Below are 19,949 nucleotides of genomic sequence, written 5' to 3' on the forward strand. Positions count from 1 at the left end.
GCACTTCGTATACCTGTCTACTCTTGACTCACTACTTTCCCTAACTAGCCTGGCTAAGTAGTCTCTGCAGCGTTTGAGGAGAGTGTCTCAGCACTTGTGCCTTGGGAGACACTGGCTTAAGTAGGGAAGGTTTTGACTCGTAAACGGCAGCTCCGCCTGAGTTCCACCCTCTGAAAGACTCTCTTGTTGCACCTCCTTGTATGGGGCAAGGGGGGGTGAGTCTTAGATGACCCATCTGACAGCGGGGCTTCGCTAGGTGATGGCACAGTCTCTGGAAGCAGGATGCTGATTGGCTGGGAAGCGTTTGAAGTGCCTGGTGGGAATTCCTGCACGGCAGTAGATAGCGTGGGTGGAGAGTCACCTCCCAACTGCTTGGGTGTTGGACTCATAGGTGGGGCAGGAGCTTCCTCGGTGTAAGTGCTGGGCAGGGGAGTTTGGGGGCTGCCAGAACCCTCCCCGCTCGTCTTCCCTTCTTCAGCTTCCCAAGGACCCTCATCCTCATCTGACTCCCCTCCCTGATCTAACTCTTCTCTCAGCTGGGTCACAACAGTTGGCAAGCCAGAGCAAAAAAATTGTAGTCTGAAATTTAAATGCTTACACTTCTATCATTCTCCCAATTTAATTGGAAATGAGTTGTGAACCCATATTAAAGCCAAAAATTAACTGAATATTTTATCTCAGCATTTTGATATTTAATCCACAAATCTCTTGCTACATATTATCTTGAGGAATGAATAGTAGAAGTACATGAAAAGCAGCTACTGAATGAAATACACACTTATAAAAGCTATTCCAAGATAGCACTAATAAGAGAATTTTTAACCCTGGTTAAAGTTAAATCTGCTGCTATAAACACAATTTCCCAGTGTTCAACTTCAGCCCAAGCTGAAAGTTCACTCACTGTTTGCCTTTATGAGTAGCAGTTTTCCCTTTAAGAGCAAGATAACTAAAAAGTCAAGTTGAATAAATCAAAGGTTCTTGTGTTTTAATTCTTAATTTTACTCAGCTTTTAGATTAAGAATTAAGGAAGAGCAATTTATTTATACATTGAGAGAGATTCTCATATTCTCAAAAATACAGATGTGGTGTTTCATTTTGCTAGGATAATGCACTTGTCAGGAAACAGTTTTTAAAATGCTGTGCAGCATTAAAAACAGAGACCAAGATACCCATCATGTGGCATCTGTGTGTATATTCCATGTTTCTAAACTACAGCAATGCAAGGACTACACAGCTGAAGGAAGGGTATTATAAGTATAAACAGAGTAGATAGCCTTGAGAACACAACCTGCTATAATGGGTTTTACCAAAGATTGTGAGAAGTTCTGCAAGAGTAAATGTTGCTCAGCTAGTATATTTTGTTCATAGCTGACCAACATTACTCTTACAGAACTTCTCACAATCTTTGGTGAAACCCATTATAGCAGATTGTATTCTCACTTTATCTCAGGTCATTTCTGTGTTACAAGAACATCGTTTCAAATCAATGTTCCCTGTTTGTCCAGTTCTACCTTTGCAAAATCATTGACCTGGTTTGCACATCATGGTAATCCATAGCCTGAAACAAACTGTGGTTTCTCATTAATAAGCTGGGTCCTGATGCATGCTGCATCATGTCTACCCCACTCCTCCCCTGTACTGAACTGGGAGGAAGCAAATGAGGGTGATGGCTTAGTGTTAACGCAAGCTAGTGCTCATAGTTTGCTTCTCTCCAAACAATGAGCAGAAGCAGATGTCTGTGCTTGGCTTATGATTCATGGTTTGTTTTCTCTTGGCTCAGCAAAGGGAAGAGTGGGGTGGACACAATTTGATCAGCATGTATCAGTCTGCTGCTCATTCAAGGTATAAGCCATATTTTGTTGCAGACCATGACTCACTGTAATGTGTGAATGGAGTCACTGATGTACTATGACACTTCTAAATAAAGATTTAGCAGAGCTTGCAATAAAATTGCTATGTTAGGCATAGCACTGTAACTTCCTTTGGACAGGAGTTAGTTGCCACATACTCCTTACTATAACACTAGTTTTGAGATTGTGCCACAAGTATAAACAAAAAATGGGAAAGAGTAGAGCCTGATCATAAACCTGATCTTTGTAAACTCAGTCAGGCAGCATGACTATTCAGCCTCTCAATAACCCTTGAATAAATTCTTTTAAGCAATATCCTTCAGTACAGAGGGACAATTGTTCTGACATCAACCAATCAGTTTACAGCAATGAAAACCTTTTGGCAAGAAACCAGAAAATTGTTACCATAAATAAGGTAAATGCCTATATAGCACAAAGGTGAACTGCTTTTAGTAAGTATGCTCACTGATGTGAAACCAAATCAGCATGTTTCCAAGCTGGACGCAAAGAATGGGACATTAGGGAAAGATTTTATTGAAACAACTCTAGTGACCTAACCCACACAAGAGCCTTTATCAAGCATAGAACTGTGCTCTGTTGTCTATGCTCAGTTGCCAGTTACTTAGCTCTTCTGAAAGCACAGAGTATACCTGTCATACCTATTCAAAGAAAGATTGCCCTTGGAACTTTATAGATGAAAATGGTTATGTATACAATCACTTACACTGTGAACTATTATTTAATGCGTGGTGGTTACTAGCTTTTGCTGTGAACACACAAATACTATTTGAACTTGTTAAAGTATATTGCTTAATGTTCTGCATAACTGATTACAACACACAGCTAGCCAGCTAGTGATAGCATATACAGGATTTGAGAACCTCATGGATTTTGTGCTTGTTTTGTAGTGAACTAACTTCTAGTTCTACTACTTGTATAATAAATTTTTAAGATACAGCACTTTTTTCTTAAGACACATGTTCTAAGCACTACACTTCTGTCCCTTCCCAATATTATCTCTCTCCACCCCATCCACCACCTGAAAATGATCTATTATGCTTAGTAATATGCACCTTGTCTTCCAGATGTGTCTGCCAAAAACATCCTGAGTCTGCCTGGATAATGCTGCTTATTGAAACTAGAAAAGAAGAAGGCTATATAAGTTTGCAGAAGCTAGTTTTGATGGAGATTTTTAGACTCCTTTTTGAAAACATTAAAGGCAGGATGTTTCTTAGCAAGGAAACTGTACTAGCTAGTTATTTCAATCTTATGAGCTTGGCAAGCATTTTTTTTCTTGCATTGCTCTAAAGGGCATGACAACTGCGTGGATATTAAAAAAAGAAAGTGGTATTCAATGCTAGTTCTACCCAGAGTAGACCAACTGAAGTTAGACATAGCTAACATAGGTTCATTAATTTCTATGGGTCTACTCTAAGTAGAACTTAATTGAATACAACCCAAAGTATTTCTGAAACAATCATGGAGGTCAGATTTCTCCTGCAGAATGACCAATTCCATACATCTAGATTAAATTTAATCTACAGAAGCCTGGCCACTAAATTCCTTTTTACCTGTTCCAAAACTATGCAATATCTATTTAACCTTCTCCATAATATTCCAGTGTAACTAAATAATTCAATTACGCTAGTATGGACTCTAGTCTACATTTTCTCCAATTATCTATATACAATAAATACTAGATATAGTATCACAACAGCATTCCAAATTAGCCATATCCCTATGGCAAGTCTCTCACTCATCCATAGTCTACTGCATAAGACAGTCGAGTATGTAATGAACAAAAAATAATTATGAACAGGATTGAAACTGTTTTCTGTTCCAAAGGTTTGAAAAACTGGATTCAGATTTATTATAAACCCCTTTACAAAGTATCCCACAGGCAATGAACTAAATACAAACTTTTGCCATGTGTTAAGCCAAAGAAATACACTAGCATTTTAGTAATGACAAACACTGCAATTTAAGCTACTAAATTGATACACTACAAGGGGCCTGTTATCATATTTAGGAATATACACCTCCACCCCCACACACACCCTAAAGGTGAGAGAAAACTCCACTCTCTCTCTGGAACCATAGGAAGAAATGCAGTGGCTGTTCCTGCTTTGTTTATTAGTAATTGATATGATTAAGGGAAATTGGGTAATCTATAAAACTGTATCTTAAGATAATGTATGGAAAATATGAATGTATCATTAGCTAACCCTTAAGACTGAACCCTGGCTTTATGTGTTTGAGTCCTATGAAATTGTTTAATTTTTGTATGTGATTTTGTGTTTTTATACTGTTTTATTGGTTTTAGATTGTTTTAGTTTTAAAGAGCTTAAGCAAAACTGCTGAACCTGACCTTATCAGTCCATCTACTTCTATCCCAGTGTCTGTCTTTTTTAATAAATACTACAAAATATAAGGGAGCAGAAAAAAGACAGCTGAAAACGAAGCAAGCCTATAGCAGAAGAAATACCATTTTGTGCTATTGTTGGAATATGACCTTTTAAATAGAATGCCTTAAAATATGTTATATAAAACAATTGAAAAGGACTATGCTCCCCCAAATACAGAAAGTACGATCTGCAACAGTATGAGGGACAGTGTGGTAATGCCATACTGCTGTCTTCTCTCAAAACCAGAATAGAGCCTTTGTGATCCTGGAAAACCCAGGAATGACACTGTCTGGGTGTTTTTAAGCTATTGGATTTCAGGGTATAATACAATGACTTAAGGTCCTGGCTATTCACAAAGACAGGTCATGGAATTTTTATTCATTGTTTAGTGCCTGGGCATGATATTCTATGTACAGTCACCATTCACTCTTTGGGTATTCCCATCATGATATCCAATGGGTATTTCATAGCAGCCAAGTGAACCTGCCACCATGTGTACACTGAACAAGGTTACTGCAGTCTATTCTGGCTTTCAAGAGTGCATCAGTGTTTTAATTTGCTTGTATTATTATATGAGTAGTGTTAAACAACGAGCTAGCAGAAGGCAAGCAAGTGCAACAGATCTCCCCCTCCCTGTAGCCCCCTTATGTCACCTGAAAAGTCTCTCCAAAGGGTCAGGGAGACCTACTTAATACTGTGGGCTGTGCTGTCCAAGGCTGTAGTGAGAAGGGGAAATTGCCCTAAAATAAGTCAGAAGAATCCTGTGCTCCCTTCAAGGCTCCTTCCCGTGTGCTCCTGCCTTTGTAGCTCAGTGGTAGAGCATCTGCCTTGCTCCCAGGTTTAATCCCCAGCATCAAGCTGGGAATGACTCCCTGTCTGAAAACCTGGAGAGCCACTGCCAGTCAGTGTAGACAATGCTGAGCTAGATTGACCGTTAAGTCTGACTCAGTTCAAGGGAGCTTCTTCCTATGTTTCTAGGTGGGTGGTCACTGGTAATAAGGCCTTCACATGGCAGCACCCGAATTATGGAACTTGTTTGCTAGTGACACTATGTTATTTACTGGTCTGCCACCATCTGGCTTTGCACCATCTTTATTTTCCTTGGTGCTTTCTTGCTTGCTTCTTTCCTCCCTCCCTCTATATCCTTGCCTTTGTTTCGGATCCCACAAGTCCTACATTGTCACTCACTGTGTTTCCAGAAAGCAGTTGTGCTGGCTGATGCTTAACTCTGTATGTCCACATATTTCTTCACTGATTTGTTTCTAGGCCTGTTATGCACGGCTGCCTCTAGTATAAGACAAAGCAATATTGTGCTGCTATGTAGTTGTGGTTGGAGGGGTGGATTCCTCCCACTGCCAATTGCTTGCAAATCCTCCAAATATGCCCAGTTACCCTCCTCATATTTTGGGTAGCATATCTCCTGCCTGTCAGAGCAAAGACTTCCAGGATAATAAAGTGGACAAACAGTGGCTCAGTTCAGATGTAAGATTTCAGTCCAATAAATTATGCTCTTCCAGACCAAAAATGAACATTTTGTCTTCCTTCAACCATCCTGTATCAATCTTGGTTTGTAAACGCTTAAAATTGCAATTTCCTAATTTGATAAACACAGGAAGCTTTGACTTTAACAAACCATGAAACTTTTTTTCTGAAGGTGAGAACACAAGGATGGAGAAATTAGATCTCTATTAGTTTTAAGGAACAATGAGTGGTAGCTAGTTGTTGTTTGTTGTTATATGCTTTCAAGTTGACTACGACTTATGGCGACCCTTTGAATCAGTGAGCTCCAAGAGCATCTGTCGTGAACCACCCTGTTCAGATCTTGTAAGTTCAGGTCTGTGGCTTCCTTTATGGAATCAATCCATCTCTTATTTGGCATTCCTCTTTTTCTACTCCCTTCTGTTTTTCCCAGCATCATTTGTCTTTTCTAGTGAGTGGTAGCTAGTAGAAGGTGCTAAAATTTTGTGAAGACTTCAGAGTAAATCTACATTTCCTAGTTTATCAGTGACATGCTTTTTTTGGGTAAGCACTGCTGGTGATTTTATTAAAGCATCTCTATTTCAACACTAACAGATTCCATTTATCTCCATGATAAACTAGGCAACAAGATTCTCAGCAAAGTTAAAATGCATGATCTTGGGTGTAATGAAGTTTAGTTTTTTTTAAAAAAGTGATAGAGGAATAAGTACATGCAGCCAGACACATGGGCAGATTTAGCTACCATCTCTAAATGATGTTCCTCTTCTACCCCTCCTCCCAATTCTTCACTAGGCACAGCAAAGGAAATAAAACAGGATGGAATCCCACTGTACACTACATAACTGCAATATTCTTCCACAATAAAGAGGTACCAAAACAATTCACCAGTGCGAATACATGTTATGATGTACCTCTTCTCAAGCCAGTATTAACTGCAGTTCTAGCAATGATCAGGAAAAAAAACATTAAGAAATGTAGGTTATTAAAGGCTATATGACTAAACACATGCTTACCTTTTCTTTGAATAAAAATTCTAAGCAAAGGATTAGCTGTAGAAACTGCTTTGTGATAATTGTCATCATTGTTGATAGGCAAGAGATCTCCATGAATGTCTATATATCCAACTAAGACATCAACACTGGGTATTTTGTGAACATGCTGCAGTAATCCATAGAATTCTTCAAATTTACCAGGCTTGGACCTTTCCAAAGAAAATCTTCGGAATTCTGCACCAAACTACAAAAAATAAGATGAATTTAATGACGAAGCTGATAATAGGAAGTTTTCACATAACAAATTCCTCATACATAGACACAGACACACACACATACACAATTTGATGCCAGGTTATTATTATTATTATTTATTACATTTGTATACCGCCCCATAGCCAAAGCTCTCTGGGCAGTTTACAACAATTAAAAATATTAAAAACAAATATACAAATTTAAAAACACTTAAAAAAAACAATTTAAAAACAAAGAGGCTAATACTGCAAGGGTGGAAGGACAAACACCCACCATCTATGACTCAATAGTCTGAAGATCTCACGGTCCTTGTAATGTGGTATAGTGAATAAGGCTGAAAAAGGACTCGGGAAACTGAGGTTAGAGTCCTCATTCATTTAAGAAGCCACCCAATAAGTTCTTGTGAGGATAAAATAAGTGGATGCCATCTGACCTCTTTGGATGAATGCTGGGATATGAATGTAATAAAGTTCCATTTCAGATACAAATTCTAAAAATGTAACATGAATTGAGAAGTATTTTGCATATGAATTTGCTTTGCTGTGTTCTGGGAGTATCTAAGAGTGTGCGCTTTCCCCCTCTCCAGACAGCCATCAAAGAGGAGACTGTGGGGAACATGCACACAGGTACATATATAAGACACTGCCAAAGATAGCCACCAAGTGCAAGTTTTCTCCCTATGCATGGAAAGCTAACCATCAACCCATGGGAAAACAAGAATTGCCTCAAAGAACCCTACATGCCACCCAACACAAATTTCATTTCATGCCATGAAAAGGAAACAATCCAATCTTCCGAGGGCTAACATCCATCACAAAAAGACAACTATTGAAAACATATTTATTTATTTATTATTTGGTTTATATCCCACCCTTCCTCCCAGCAGGAGCCCAGTAATACATATCCAAGTAATTGCTCCATACACAACCTGCAATTGAAGACAAACAAAATACTGTTAGCTGTGAGAATTGCTTATTTTATTTGTAAAGTTGTTCTCATTATAAAAATGAAAAATATAAAATAAATAGATCCCAGTATAGCCCATAATTGCAGCCATGGCCTTGGAACATGTAGATATAACTCATGTCTAACAACACTGAGAGTGCATGACACTCATCACATTAACATAGCCTATGCCTCCTAATCAGTATCACCACCTGCCCACCCTTCTGCAGATGCCAACGATCCACTGTTGAAGCTCCCTTACCATATGCTATTGCATGCTTTTCCAAATCCTATCTACTTCAAAAGACCTCCTCTTTCCATTCTCACCAGCAAAAACATTCCTGCCATTAAAATAAACACACAAAAATTTACAAGGCACAACCACCACTCCTTCCTAGTTCCACTGCAACTGCAATTTCCATACTCAGTTCTACCGCAAAATGCTCCATTACATACCTTAAAATCCATGCTGTTAATAGAAAGAAAATGCCAAAGGGATACCTTTCATCTTTCTTTGGCAGTTTTCTAGCTCTGAACAATTCACAAATTATTAAACAGAGCGTAGTGATGGTGATAGCACCACACATAAAGCCTGAGACTAGGCTGTACATTTGACACACCTCATCCCAAGAAGGTACTTCAGCAATGAAACAGACATTCAAGCTATTCCGTTTACTTATTTGTGTATCCTAAGCACTTATAGGGGAGAGGTGACTGCAAATATAAGACAGCCTGCTTAGTTGCTTCCTTGCCTAAATATTTTAGTTGTGAACACTCAGTAAAATGCATTGATTTTTCTACACACCTCATTCTTTCTGTGCAGAAGCAATAACTGGGAGCAGCTGGGTTTAATTCCATAGGCAAAGTCCACCCAAGTTTAAAAGTAAGGCAATGTGTTAGTATCATTCAGCCTTTAAAACCCAAATAGTCAAAGAAAGGAAAACATAGAGATACAAAAAGATAAACAGATGGAAGTTATCAATGATCAAAAGGAGCAAGAATGGCATTAGTGATACAAAAAGACCTACATGCATGCATCCTACGAATTAAGCCAGAAGCTTTTTTAAAATTCAAGCAAACATGGAATTAAAATATGTTGACAAAGCTAAGGCTGGCCTGTGCTCGATTTTTTTTAATAAATGCTACTGTGCAAAAACTGATGCATCTTAAAATATCTACAAATGTGTGCTCAAGTCCCTTCTCAACTATTTAGTTGAAACACAGACTAACACTGAAACAGAATGTAATGCAATTGATATTTCCAACATCTTTTGGAGCTCCCTTCCTGATGTGAATCTATTTGGAACATTCAGTCTTCATCTGAAGCCCCCCTCCTGGGTGACGTTCAGAGGGTTACAACAAGTGAGAGGGCCTTTTCGGTTGTGGCTTTGCATTTGTGGCACACTCTCCCCAATGATGGCTGCCTGGCACTTTCATTAACATATTTTAGATTCCAGTTTAAGACCTCTTTCTTCTCCCAGGTATTTGACAGCTTATGTCAAGCTGGCCAATTGCTTATTTATTTATTTAAAATATTTCTATCCCGCCCTTCTACCCTACAATAGGGCACTCAGGGCGGCTACAATAAAAAAGCATACATACATAATAAAATACACAATAAAAACACAAAACATTACAGTAGATTACTTGATGGAATATCTTGCTACTGATTTTTTTGTGGTGTTTTCTGCTACATTTTTCTCGTGTCTGTTTAGGTTTTGTTGTTTTTTTCTGCTGGGTTTGTTTATGGGTTACTGAAATGAACTGTTTCTTGGTTTTATGTTGTGCTTTTGTCTCTTAATCTTTTTTAAAGTCAACTAGAGACTTTTTTGTAGTATTTTTTAGTATTGTAGTATTACTTTGTAGTAATACAACAATGGAAGCAATGGAAGAGGTGGGCTCTCCAACACTGGAGGTGTTCAAGAGCTGACAGAGAACCAGAAGAACTATGGAGTGAAGTCAGAGACATAATCAGGGAAGAATGCAAAAAGACAATACCTTAGTTAAAAAAAGAGGATCTCAATGGATGACTGAAAAAACTCTTAAAATGGTTGAAAAAAGAAGAAAAGCAAAAGGAGATAGAAACACAGTTAGAACCCTAAATGCAACTATACAGCGACTAGTACATAGGGACAAAGAACTATTATAATAGTTATTGTATAGAAAGAAGAGGACAACAAAAAAGGTAGAACAAGATCCCTATTCCAAAAGAATAGAGAAATTAAAGGGAAATTCAAACCAAGAGTAAAGATGTTGAATAATCAACAGGGGAACACAATGACTGACCGAGATGAAATAAAAGATGGAAGCAATACACTAAGGAATTCTATAAAAGAGATGCAAGGATGACAGATTCATTCACGGAGGAACCGTATGATGAAGAACCAGAAACTTTAGAATGTGAGGTGAAAGCTGCTCTTAAAACACTTGGAAGAAACTAATCACCAAGAACAGATGGCATACCAATAGAGTTGCTACAAGCTACTGAGACGGAATCTGTCCAAATTTTGTCAAACATTTGTCAACAAATATGGAAAATAAAACAATGGCCCACAGACTGGAAGTGTTCCATATACATCCCAATTCCAAAGAAAGGGGATCCCAGGGAATCCCAGGGAATTATAAAACTTTGCCTCAATATCCCATGCAAGTAAAGTAATGCTCAAGATTCTACAACAAAGGTTCTTACCATATATGGAGCGAGAAGTGCCAGATTTCAAAGCTGGATTTAGAAAAGGAAGAAGTACCAGAGATCATATTGCACACATATGTCGGATAATGGAACGGAGCAAGGAATTTCAGAAGGAAATCACCCTGTGTTTTAGAGATTACAGCAAAGCCTTTGACTGTAAAAAATTATGGAATGCTTTAAAAGAAATGGGGTGCCACAACATCTAATTGTCTTGATGTGCATCCTATACTCTGGACAAGAGGCTACTGTGACAGAATATGGAGAAATCGATTGGTTCCCCATTGGAAAGGGTGTGGGACAGGGATGTATTTTATCACCTTATTTGTTTAATCTATATGCAGAACATACCATACGGAAAGCAGGATTGGACCAAGATGAAGGAGGTATGAAAATTGGAGGGAGAAGTATCAATAATTTAAGATATGCAGATGATACCATACCACCAGCAGAAACCAGTAATGATTTGAAACGAATGCTGATGAAAGTTAAAGAAGAAAGCACAAAAGCAGGACTACAGCTGAATGTCAAGAAGACTAAAGTAATGACAACAGAAGATGTATGTAACTTTAAAGTTGACAATGAGGACATTGAACTTGTCAAGGATTATCAATACGTTGGCACAGTCATTAACCAAAATGGAGACAATAGTCAAGAAATCAGAAGAAGGCTAGGACTGGGGAGAGCAGCTATGAGAGAACTAGAAAAGGTCCTCAAATGCAAACATGTATCACTGAACACTAAAGTCAGGATCATTCAGACCATGGTATTCCCAATTTCTATGTATGGATGTGAAAGTTGGACAGTGAAAAAAGAGGGTAAGAGAAAAATCAACTCTTGAAGTGTGGCGTTGGAGGAGAGCTTTGCTCATACCATGGACTGTGAAAAAGACAAATAATTGGGTGTTAGAACAAATTAAACCAGAACTATCATTAGAAGCTAAAATGATGAAACTGAGGTTACTATATATACATTGGACACATCATGAGAAGACATGATTCACTAGAAAAGACAATAATGCTGGGAAAAACAGAAGGGAGTAGAAAAGGAGGAAGATCTAACTAGCGATGGATTGATTCCATAAAGGAAGCCACAGACCTGAACTCACAAGATCTGAACAGGGTGGTTTATAACAGATGCTATTGTAGGTCGCTGATTCATAGGGTCGCCATAAGTCGTAATCGACTTGAAGGCATATAACAACAACAAAAGAGGCAGCTGGACAGCCATTTGTTGGGTATGCTTTAACTTGGATTCCTGCACTGAGCAGGGGGTTGGACCCAATGGCCTTATAGACCCCTTCCAGTTCTACTATTCTATGATGAGTGACTAAAAGTTAAATAATACAAAGAAGCAACTAGGAGGTTGAGAACAAAGTATTATCTTTACTTAAGTGGGCTATTTTAAAAGATATACTTTTTAAAGGACACAAACACTTGACAGAAACTAGAGGTGATTCAAGTTAAAATTTAATTGACACAGACCATAGAAAAGTTAAAATTGCAGATTGCCAAGTAGGACTGAAGCTGTATGACCAATTTTGGAAAAGAAGCACAACATATTGATGAAATGGTCAAGGAAACATAAAGTAACTCCCATGAACCTGTTGGCGTTCAGCATGTAACCTTCAACTATAGTACTTGCTCATATCCTATTCTGCCTTCATTTCTAACATCAAAGAGCAAGAAAGTGCTGCCTATTTGGAACTATGTTGGCCTTTAAAAATAGAGCATGCTACCCTCTTGCTCTCTAGCACTTTATTCATTCACTGTTAACACATCAAATGGGGTTAGTTTTAAAATAATCCACAAATACTTCACATTAGCCTAGAGACATAAGGAATTAACCACAAGTATTTCTGTTCTCTGTATATTCTATTAAGCCTACATTGAGTCATTTTGTTTCGTCACACCTGGGCATCACAAAGTTAACTAAACACGTGCTGTAAGATTGACTTCCTTCATAAAAGTAAAGGATTTATGATGTCAGAGTAACATTGTCTTTTCTGTTTGCATTCTGCTTCTTCAGAATTGTAAAATTTACGGGAACTTAGCCCTTGCCATGAATATTTTAAATAAAATACATTATTGAAGTTTTCCAGGATTAACATATAGTTCAAAACGATTAACTATACACTTCTCAGGTCCAAATAAGTACAGACTGAAATTATCACAATAAAGAAGGAAAAGGAAATTCTGACTGTCCAGAGCAAGGAATGACATATTTGTTTTAATATGAGAAGCACGGAGCAAGAACTTAAGAAGATGGATTAGGGCCTTTCCAGGCATTGTAAAACTAGTTTTATCTTTAGCACTATACTTATGTGTGCCTGACTGAATGCAATATCCTGACTGTAGTGGTTAGACTGCTTGGCCATCCCTGCTTGGCCATGAAGCTCACCAGGTGACCTTGGGCCATTCACTGTCTTGCAGCCTAACCTACCTTACAGGGTTGTTGTGAGGATAAAATGGGAAGGTTTGTACGCCACCTTGAGCTCCTTGGGGGAAATGTGGGATATAAATGTAATAATAAATAATAAATATGTAATGGATAAGTGCATACATAGCAGATGTGGGGGACTAACCCAATGCTGTTTAAGGGTAGTAGTCAATGCTAGTCCTACTTAGAGTAGACTCAATGAAATTAATAAACATGACTTACTTAGGTTCATTAATTTCAATGGCATTACTGTGAGCAGGACTTTGTTGAATACAACCCTACATGTTTTTAAACATTATTGTAATGTTATCTTAAATATTTAAAGTTATCTAAGGGAGCAATCCTAACCTCAGCCAGAAGCCAACTGAGGAGCCTCAGAAAGCATTATAAGCGCCACTCCACCAGCAGGACAGTTATGTCACTGGAAGTCTCCTCAGTGCACTAGCCAAGGCCCCTCTCAAAAGATGTTCAGCAAGCAAAGTGGGGGGAACTGGGGCATGTTGGGGGGCAGAGAGATATGATGCCCAAATCTCCTTCATTAATACATGAAGAGGCACTGCTGCACAAGGGGTCCTTGCCATGTTTTTTTTTTTTTTTAACTAAAGGGGCAACAAAAGCATTTCCATGCTTGAGGGGTATAATATGAAACACTCAACCACTAAATAAAAATAAAAATGCTTGTCACACTATTACCTAAACAGTCTGAAAATACCTTAACGCAGGGATGGAAAACTGTGGCTCTCCAGATGACAGTCCCATAATTCCTGACCACTGGCCATGATAGCTGGGGCTGACAGGAGTAAGAGTCCAACAACTGGAGGGCCACAGGTTCTACACCCCTACTAATCAACAATTAGAAATCACAAGCCTTACAAATTAAAGGCAATGGAAGGATCTGTATTGATAACAAAAGCATAAAAACAATTCTATATCGTATCATTAACCTAAGACTGCAAACAAAGAACTTATTTTTCTTGAAGAATCCCATGCATACTATGTTGTGAATGTTGGTTGATTCAAATCCGTAATACAGAATTATCTTTTCTAAAGTCATCAACTGCTGAAAAAACTGCTGGTAACATTTGAGAGTCCTCAAATATCCCAGAATTAAATATATGTATATGGAAAACTGAGCACCAGTTGTCTGCTTTAAGTTCCTTACTTTATTTTGATAAGGAATTTCCCTGTCTAATTTCACTATGCTTCACTAGAGACTGCTTGAGGTTGTATACCTAAAGGCATACTACAGATTAGTTAACCCTTAATGCTGCTTAATCACCCTGCTGTATTCACAATCCAAGCGGTTAAAGAATGTCAGAACTTCAAGAGATTGGCATTTGCTATTATGCATAAACGGATAGTTCTCATCCACATCAGTGACTGAGTATAGAACGTAGAATGGCAGGTAGTGCACATCCATATGGAATACAAGGGTGTGGTTTTAGCTATGAGGTATAGAATTTTCTAGGTGGCTTGTGATGAGCACTGAATTATTATATGAGTAAAGAAGACTGGACTAACTATGGCACTAAGAAAATATGAACCAACTGGGGTAGGGATGGATCTAGTGATTTAGTGAAGAGAGAGGAATGCCAAGTGGAGATCAAGAAAAACAGGGAAAATGAGCAAGGACAGTTTATTTTACATTGAATCTAAACCATTGAATCATGATCAATATTTTTTCAAGTCTCAACCTAAGAATAAGAAAAGATACTCTCCTCTTTCTTGTCAGCCATTTTCATTTAAAAGTATTTTAATTAATTAATTTATTTTTATATATTTATCAGATTTATATCCTGCTCTTTCTCCCAGAAGGAGCCCAGGGCAGCATTTAATATAAAGCATATCAATTACAGCCACAGAATAATAATAGAGTTGGAAGGGGCCTATAAGGCCATTGAGTTTAACCCCCTGCTGAATGCAGGAATCTAACTTAAAGCATACCCAACAAGTGGCTGTCCAGCTGCCTCTTGAATGCCTCCAGTGCTGGAGAACATACCACCTTCCGTAATTTGTGCCATTGTCGTACTGCTCTGTTATGAAGTTTTTCCTGATGTTCAGCCGAAATCTGGCTTCCTGTAAGTTCAGCCCATTATTCCGTGTCCTGCACTCCAGGATGATCAAGAGACCCTGGCCCTCCATACGTAACTAGCCATCAGAAGTATAGTTTTTCCATAAATGTTTACGAAAAATGGCAAGTTACAAGACCTGAGCAATACATGGATGCTCACTAATAATTAGCAAGTAGTACTAAATGAGTGATAAAACATTTCTTTACAGCCACAGTCTATGGTAAGACATATCCTGTTACTCAGAGGCCATGCAGTAGCATAGCTCACCTATTTAATGTGTGCATGACTATACAAATAATGAAAGAGCACTTTAATCTATAACAAAGTACACCAGGGTGTGTTCACTGACAAAGAATTTCTGAAAACACCCCAGGGTAAGCATTTTGTATAAACACAACTAGCCAAATTAGAGGTACTCTGAACATTCCAACAGTGTAAAACAGCCTATGATTCCCCAAAATTATCGCCAGTACAATGTGTGGGTCTCTTTAGCTTCCACCTATATTCTATTATCTACTCTTGGTTCCTATCAGGAAAGTTGTACAATGTGAGAAGTCCTCATGCTGCCCTGGTGATCAATGCCAAAGTTACAGCTGAAATAACATGGCTGAACAAATCAGGGGCTCCAGGAAACAAAAGGCTGTTTCATTTGCTCAAAAATGGCATTCTCCTCCATAAGAAATTGGAAGCAAGTACTTTAAAAATGCTATTCTGACTTGCAATCACGTTATAAATGCACTAACACCAAAAACAAGTGTTTAGGCAGTCACTAATAACAGCTTTTGGATGTTACAGCAAATCACTTTTTCCATGCAGAATACTCCATCGGTAACAACTGTACTGCACACTGTAGGACTTTTATGGACATGAAAAATCGCCACTCAAATTATGTATGGGAAAAGGATAGTTGACAGTCACCATATACTTCACATAAACCAAGCCCAAGACCACTTTCTCAGACAACATTCAAACACAGGGCAACAGTCCCTCAAGAGTTTTATAACCTCATTTATCGAGTACCAGCAGAAACACAAATGCCTAGACCATATGGGATCCTTTTGATTGGGTAAAGCAAAAGTTACTAACACAAGGGGGGGAAAGTGCTGTAACTTGTGGGGTAGGGGTGGGGGTGACTGGTAAAGCCAAGCCAAGACAATCAGGTAATGCCTGCGCAAGATCACACCCTATTATTCATTCATGCTAATCACGAATAACCATTGCCCCCTAATTCTGTAATTGCACTCGGAACAGAACTATTTACAACTATACAGTTTGAAAAGATGGGGGAGAGATAAAATTTTGTAAGCACACCCCAACTGTAAGCTCAACATCACTAATAGGTAACTCATGGACAATGTCATCTTATCCAAATGCCTCCTCACAGTGCATTTTTGTAACTACTCACTTAACCCTAATGACACATTCTAGAAGCAAAATTACCACCTTGACTTTAGGTCATGTTCCATCTAACATCTAATCAGAAATAAATGTCACCTAACATGCTGTTGGGGCCAGAGAAGAAAAAATAAAACCCTTAAAAGAACCCTGAGATTGTTCCCTCACCAAAAAAACAGAAATCGTGAGGACAAGCTCCCCCATCGTTCCCCCACACAAGCAAGACAGCAAAATGTGCATAGCAATGCGTTTCCCATATCAGGATGCCTTTCCGTTTAAAATCTAGAAAGAGAGAAAAAAACTGCTGGGGCTTCACAACCGCCTGCTAGCTGTGGCCGCTATTCAAAGCCAGAATACCTTCCCACACTTAGTTTCAGGTGTGTGGTGGCGATTTGCAGGGGGAGGGAAGATTAGCTATGGTTACTCAGTCTTGAAAGAAATATCCTCTGTACATGCTCAGAAACGCTTCTCTAAGCTTATAAACCTGCTACTGAAAACAGGTTAATCTTATTTAAGTACGGCTACCCAATTCGTTGGTAACCTTCTCCACCACCACCAGCAGCAGCAGCAGCTTCCCCGGAAAACATACAAACTCTGAAAGGGTGCCTACTCTCCTTCCAGTACGCCTCTTCCCACAAAAGTTGAAGTCCCTCAAGACGTAAACCCTCCCCCCCGAATATTCCTCACTAAGCTGTCCGCAAACCCGGGACGCCAACCCGTCCCCGTCGCCCATCGCCTCATTCCAGGCACGGACTAGTTTTAGGACGACACTCACCTTGCTCTTCACTTCCATGGTACCGAGGCCGCGGCTTCCTCCTCCACCGCCTCCGCGTTGGACCCGGTTCATGCCGCGGACGAGTCCGTCCGTTGGTTGGTCGGTCGGTTAGTCAATCGGTCGGCCAGGACTGCTCAGCGATATGAAGAGAGTAGGTCAGAGGACACCTCAGAGCACAACGGCCGACGCCCCCTCAACCTTAACCTTCCGCCTCTCGTCTTCGTCTGAGAAACGATCGTCGTGAGCCCGACCTCGTAAAACCAAGGGGGTGGGAGGAGGGGCCGCCCTGCAGCCTCCTCCTGGCACCTGCAGCTCCGGCAAGGGGGAAAGGAAAGGAGGAGTGAGCGGAGCGAGAGGCACGCACGACAACGCATGCGCGCACGAAGGCGCCCGCGGAACTAAGAGGGAGGGAAAGCCCCGGCGCACCTGCGATCCCCTAGTACGCATGCGCACCTGTTGCTTCGCGAGGAGGAAGAACAAAAAAAAAACAGCACCTGCTATTTGTAGGCGCGGCAGTGGCCTATGAATGCGCTTGCGCGCTCAGTGGCAGCGCGGGGGAGGAGAGGGGAATACCTGCTGGGCTGGATGTCGAGGGAAAAAAGAAAGGAGGGAACGCATGCGCGCTTGGCGGTTAGGGTTTTTGTTTTTTAGTAGAAGGGCGCTTAGCCACCCTCTGAGGTGGAGGGATAGGGCTGGGGAATGAAATGTTTAATATATTTATTTATATAAAAACTATATACTGCCTTTCTGGTGCTTTAGCACCCCCGAGGGCATCTAATAATAATGAAAACCAATCAAATAATGTAAAACAACCCACAGTATTATTTATTAATTGTTGTGAAATCCCTATTGGGGGAGAGAGAAACCACTAAGTGGAACCTGTGGATATGGGGGGCACTGTACAGAAGGAATAATTCTTTCTTTCTAGCAAAGCACAAGGAATAATGCCATCCCCCATCTAATTAAAAGAGTTGCTGGGTGTTTCATAATATGGAATGTGTTGTGTTTATTTATTCCATTTATATCCCATATTTAATCAAAGGAGCGCAAGACAAGGAGTATACAGTTCTTTTTAGCCTCACAACAGCCATGCAAAGTAGGATTAGGCTGAGAGTTATTGACTTGTCCTAAGGTCACCCAGTGAACCTTAAGGCTATACAGGGATTTGAACCCACATCTCTGATTCTAGTTCAAGACTCCATGAAGATAACATCAAAGAGTTAGAAGGGGCTTATAAGACCATCAAGTCCAACCCCCTGCTCAATGCAGGAATTCACATTAAAGCATATCTGACAGGTGCCTGTCCAGCTGCCTCTTGAATGTTTCCATTACTGGAGAGCTCACCACCTACCCAGATAATTGATTCCATTCTCGTACCGCTCTAATAGTTAGGAAGTTTTTCCTGATGTTCAGTTGAAATCTGGCTTCCTGCAATTTGAGCCCATTATTCCATGTCCTGCACTCTGCGATGATTGAGAAGAGATCCTGGCCCTCTTCAGTGTAGCAACCTTTCAAGTACTTGAAGACTGCTATCACATCTCCCCTCAGTCTTCTCAGGACTAATAACACAGTTATTACTCTGTAAATTCATTTGTTAAGAATATATGTATTGGAGAAAAGCCTGGTGCTAATTTTTGAGATAATTAGTTAGGATGGCTTTAGCTGATGATCAATAACTTGAATCTAAAATGTGTCTTCTTGGTTTATGACATAAAACTCCCAAAGGCATTTTCCATATAAATCTTATTTTACAGGTATTAAATCATTTGGATTATACCAAGTTAACTATTGATGATAATTTTATTGCTGGTAACCAGATAATGTTAGGTGTTTACAGGCCTCCTTGGTTGTTTTTATTATATACATTTTTGTATTCTATGTGGTCTCATGTATATTAATTTCAATGGGTCTGCTCTGAGAAGGACTAAAATTGGATGCAGCCCACTGTTTGGGGTATTTGTTTGTTTGCTCTAACATAATAATGTAGAATCAGTTCTAAAGAATGGAATGACAGAGGGGAGAAGAGAAATGTTGGTTGTGTCTTCTCAACTGAAGTAATACACATGACTGGGGGGGCTAATACCATTAAAAATAATAATAATTAATTACCCGCCCATCACGCAAAGGTCCTAGGGCAGGTTACAACAATTAAAAACAGTTAAAAACAACCTAAACATCATCACAGAAAATAGGGTGGGTCCTAAAAATATACATCTCATGTGTTAAAGACCAGGGTAAAGAGGCGTATCTTCAGCATTCGCCGACAGTTGTACAATGAAGTTGCACCTCAATGGGGAGAGAGTGCCACAGTTTAGGGGCTGCCACAGTAAATGCCTTCTCTTGGGCCATCACCCCCCAAACTCCCAAAAGGGCCCACTGTGATGAATGTGCTTCTCATGGCAGAAATGAATTGATACTAGAATTAAAATTTTATGCACAGCTTTGTCCTTCAGGAGGGATAGAGAACCTGAGGCCCTCCAGATGCTGCTGGTCAACCGCTACCATCATCCCAGAACATCACCAATGTTTTCCGGGGCTGATGGTATCTGGAGTCTAGCAAACTCTGAAGGGCCACAGATTCTCCATCCCTGTCTTAATAGTGCAAGTGTTCTTAAGCTGCTGTCACTCTGGCAAAATAATGGATCTGACTTTT

At 39.6% G+C, this 19,949-nt stretch overlaps 1 protein-coding gene across 1 annotated transcript in view; it reads right to left on the reverse strand.

Moving 5' to 3' along the window:
* Positions 1 to 17,754, reverse strand: part of PARD6B (par-6 family cell polarity regulator beta) — a 34,901-nt gene extending 17,147 nt beyond the window's left edge. Inside the window, exons 1-2 of the mRNA XM_061631274.1 lie at positions 17,297 to 17,754; positions 6,748 to 6,970 (exon numbers count right to left, since the gene is read on the reverse strand). Coding sequence (XP_061487258.1) covers positions 6,748 to 6,970; positions 17,297 to 17,368 — 295 coding nt within the window. The 5' untranslated portion in view covers positions 17,369 to 17,754. The remainder of the gene's footprint in view (positions 1 to 6,747; positions 6,971 to 17,296) is intronic.
* Positions 17,755 to 19,949: the final 2,195 nt, after the last annotated feature.

Source organism: Rhineura floridana, chromosome 6 (genome assembly GCF_030035675.1).
Source record: "Rhineura floridana isolate rRhiFlo1 chromosome 6, rRhiFlo1.hap2, whole genome shotgun sequence".
Classification (NCBI taxonomy): domain Eukaryota; kingdom Metazoa; phylum Chordata; class Lepidosauria; order Squamata; family Rhineuridae; genus Rhineura; species Rhineura floridana.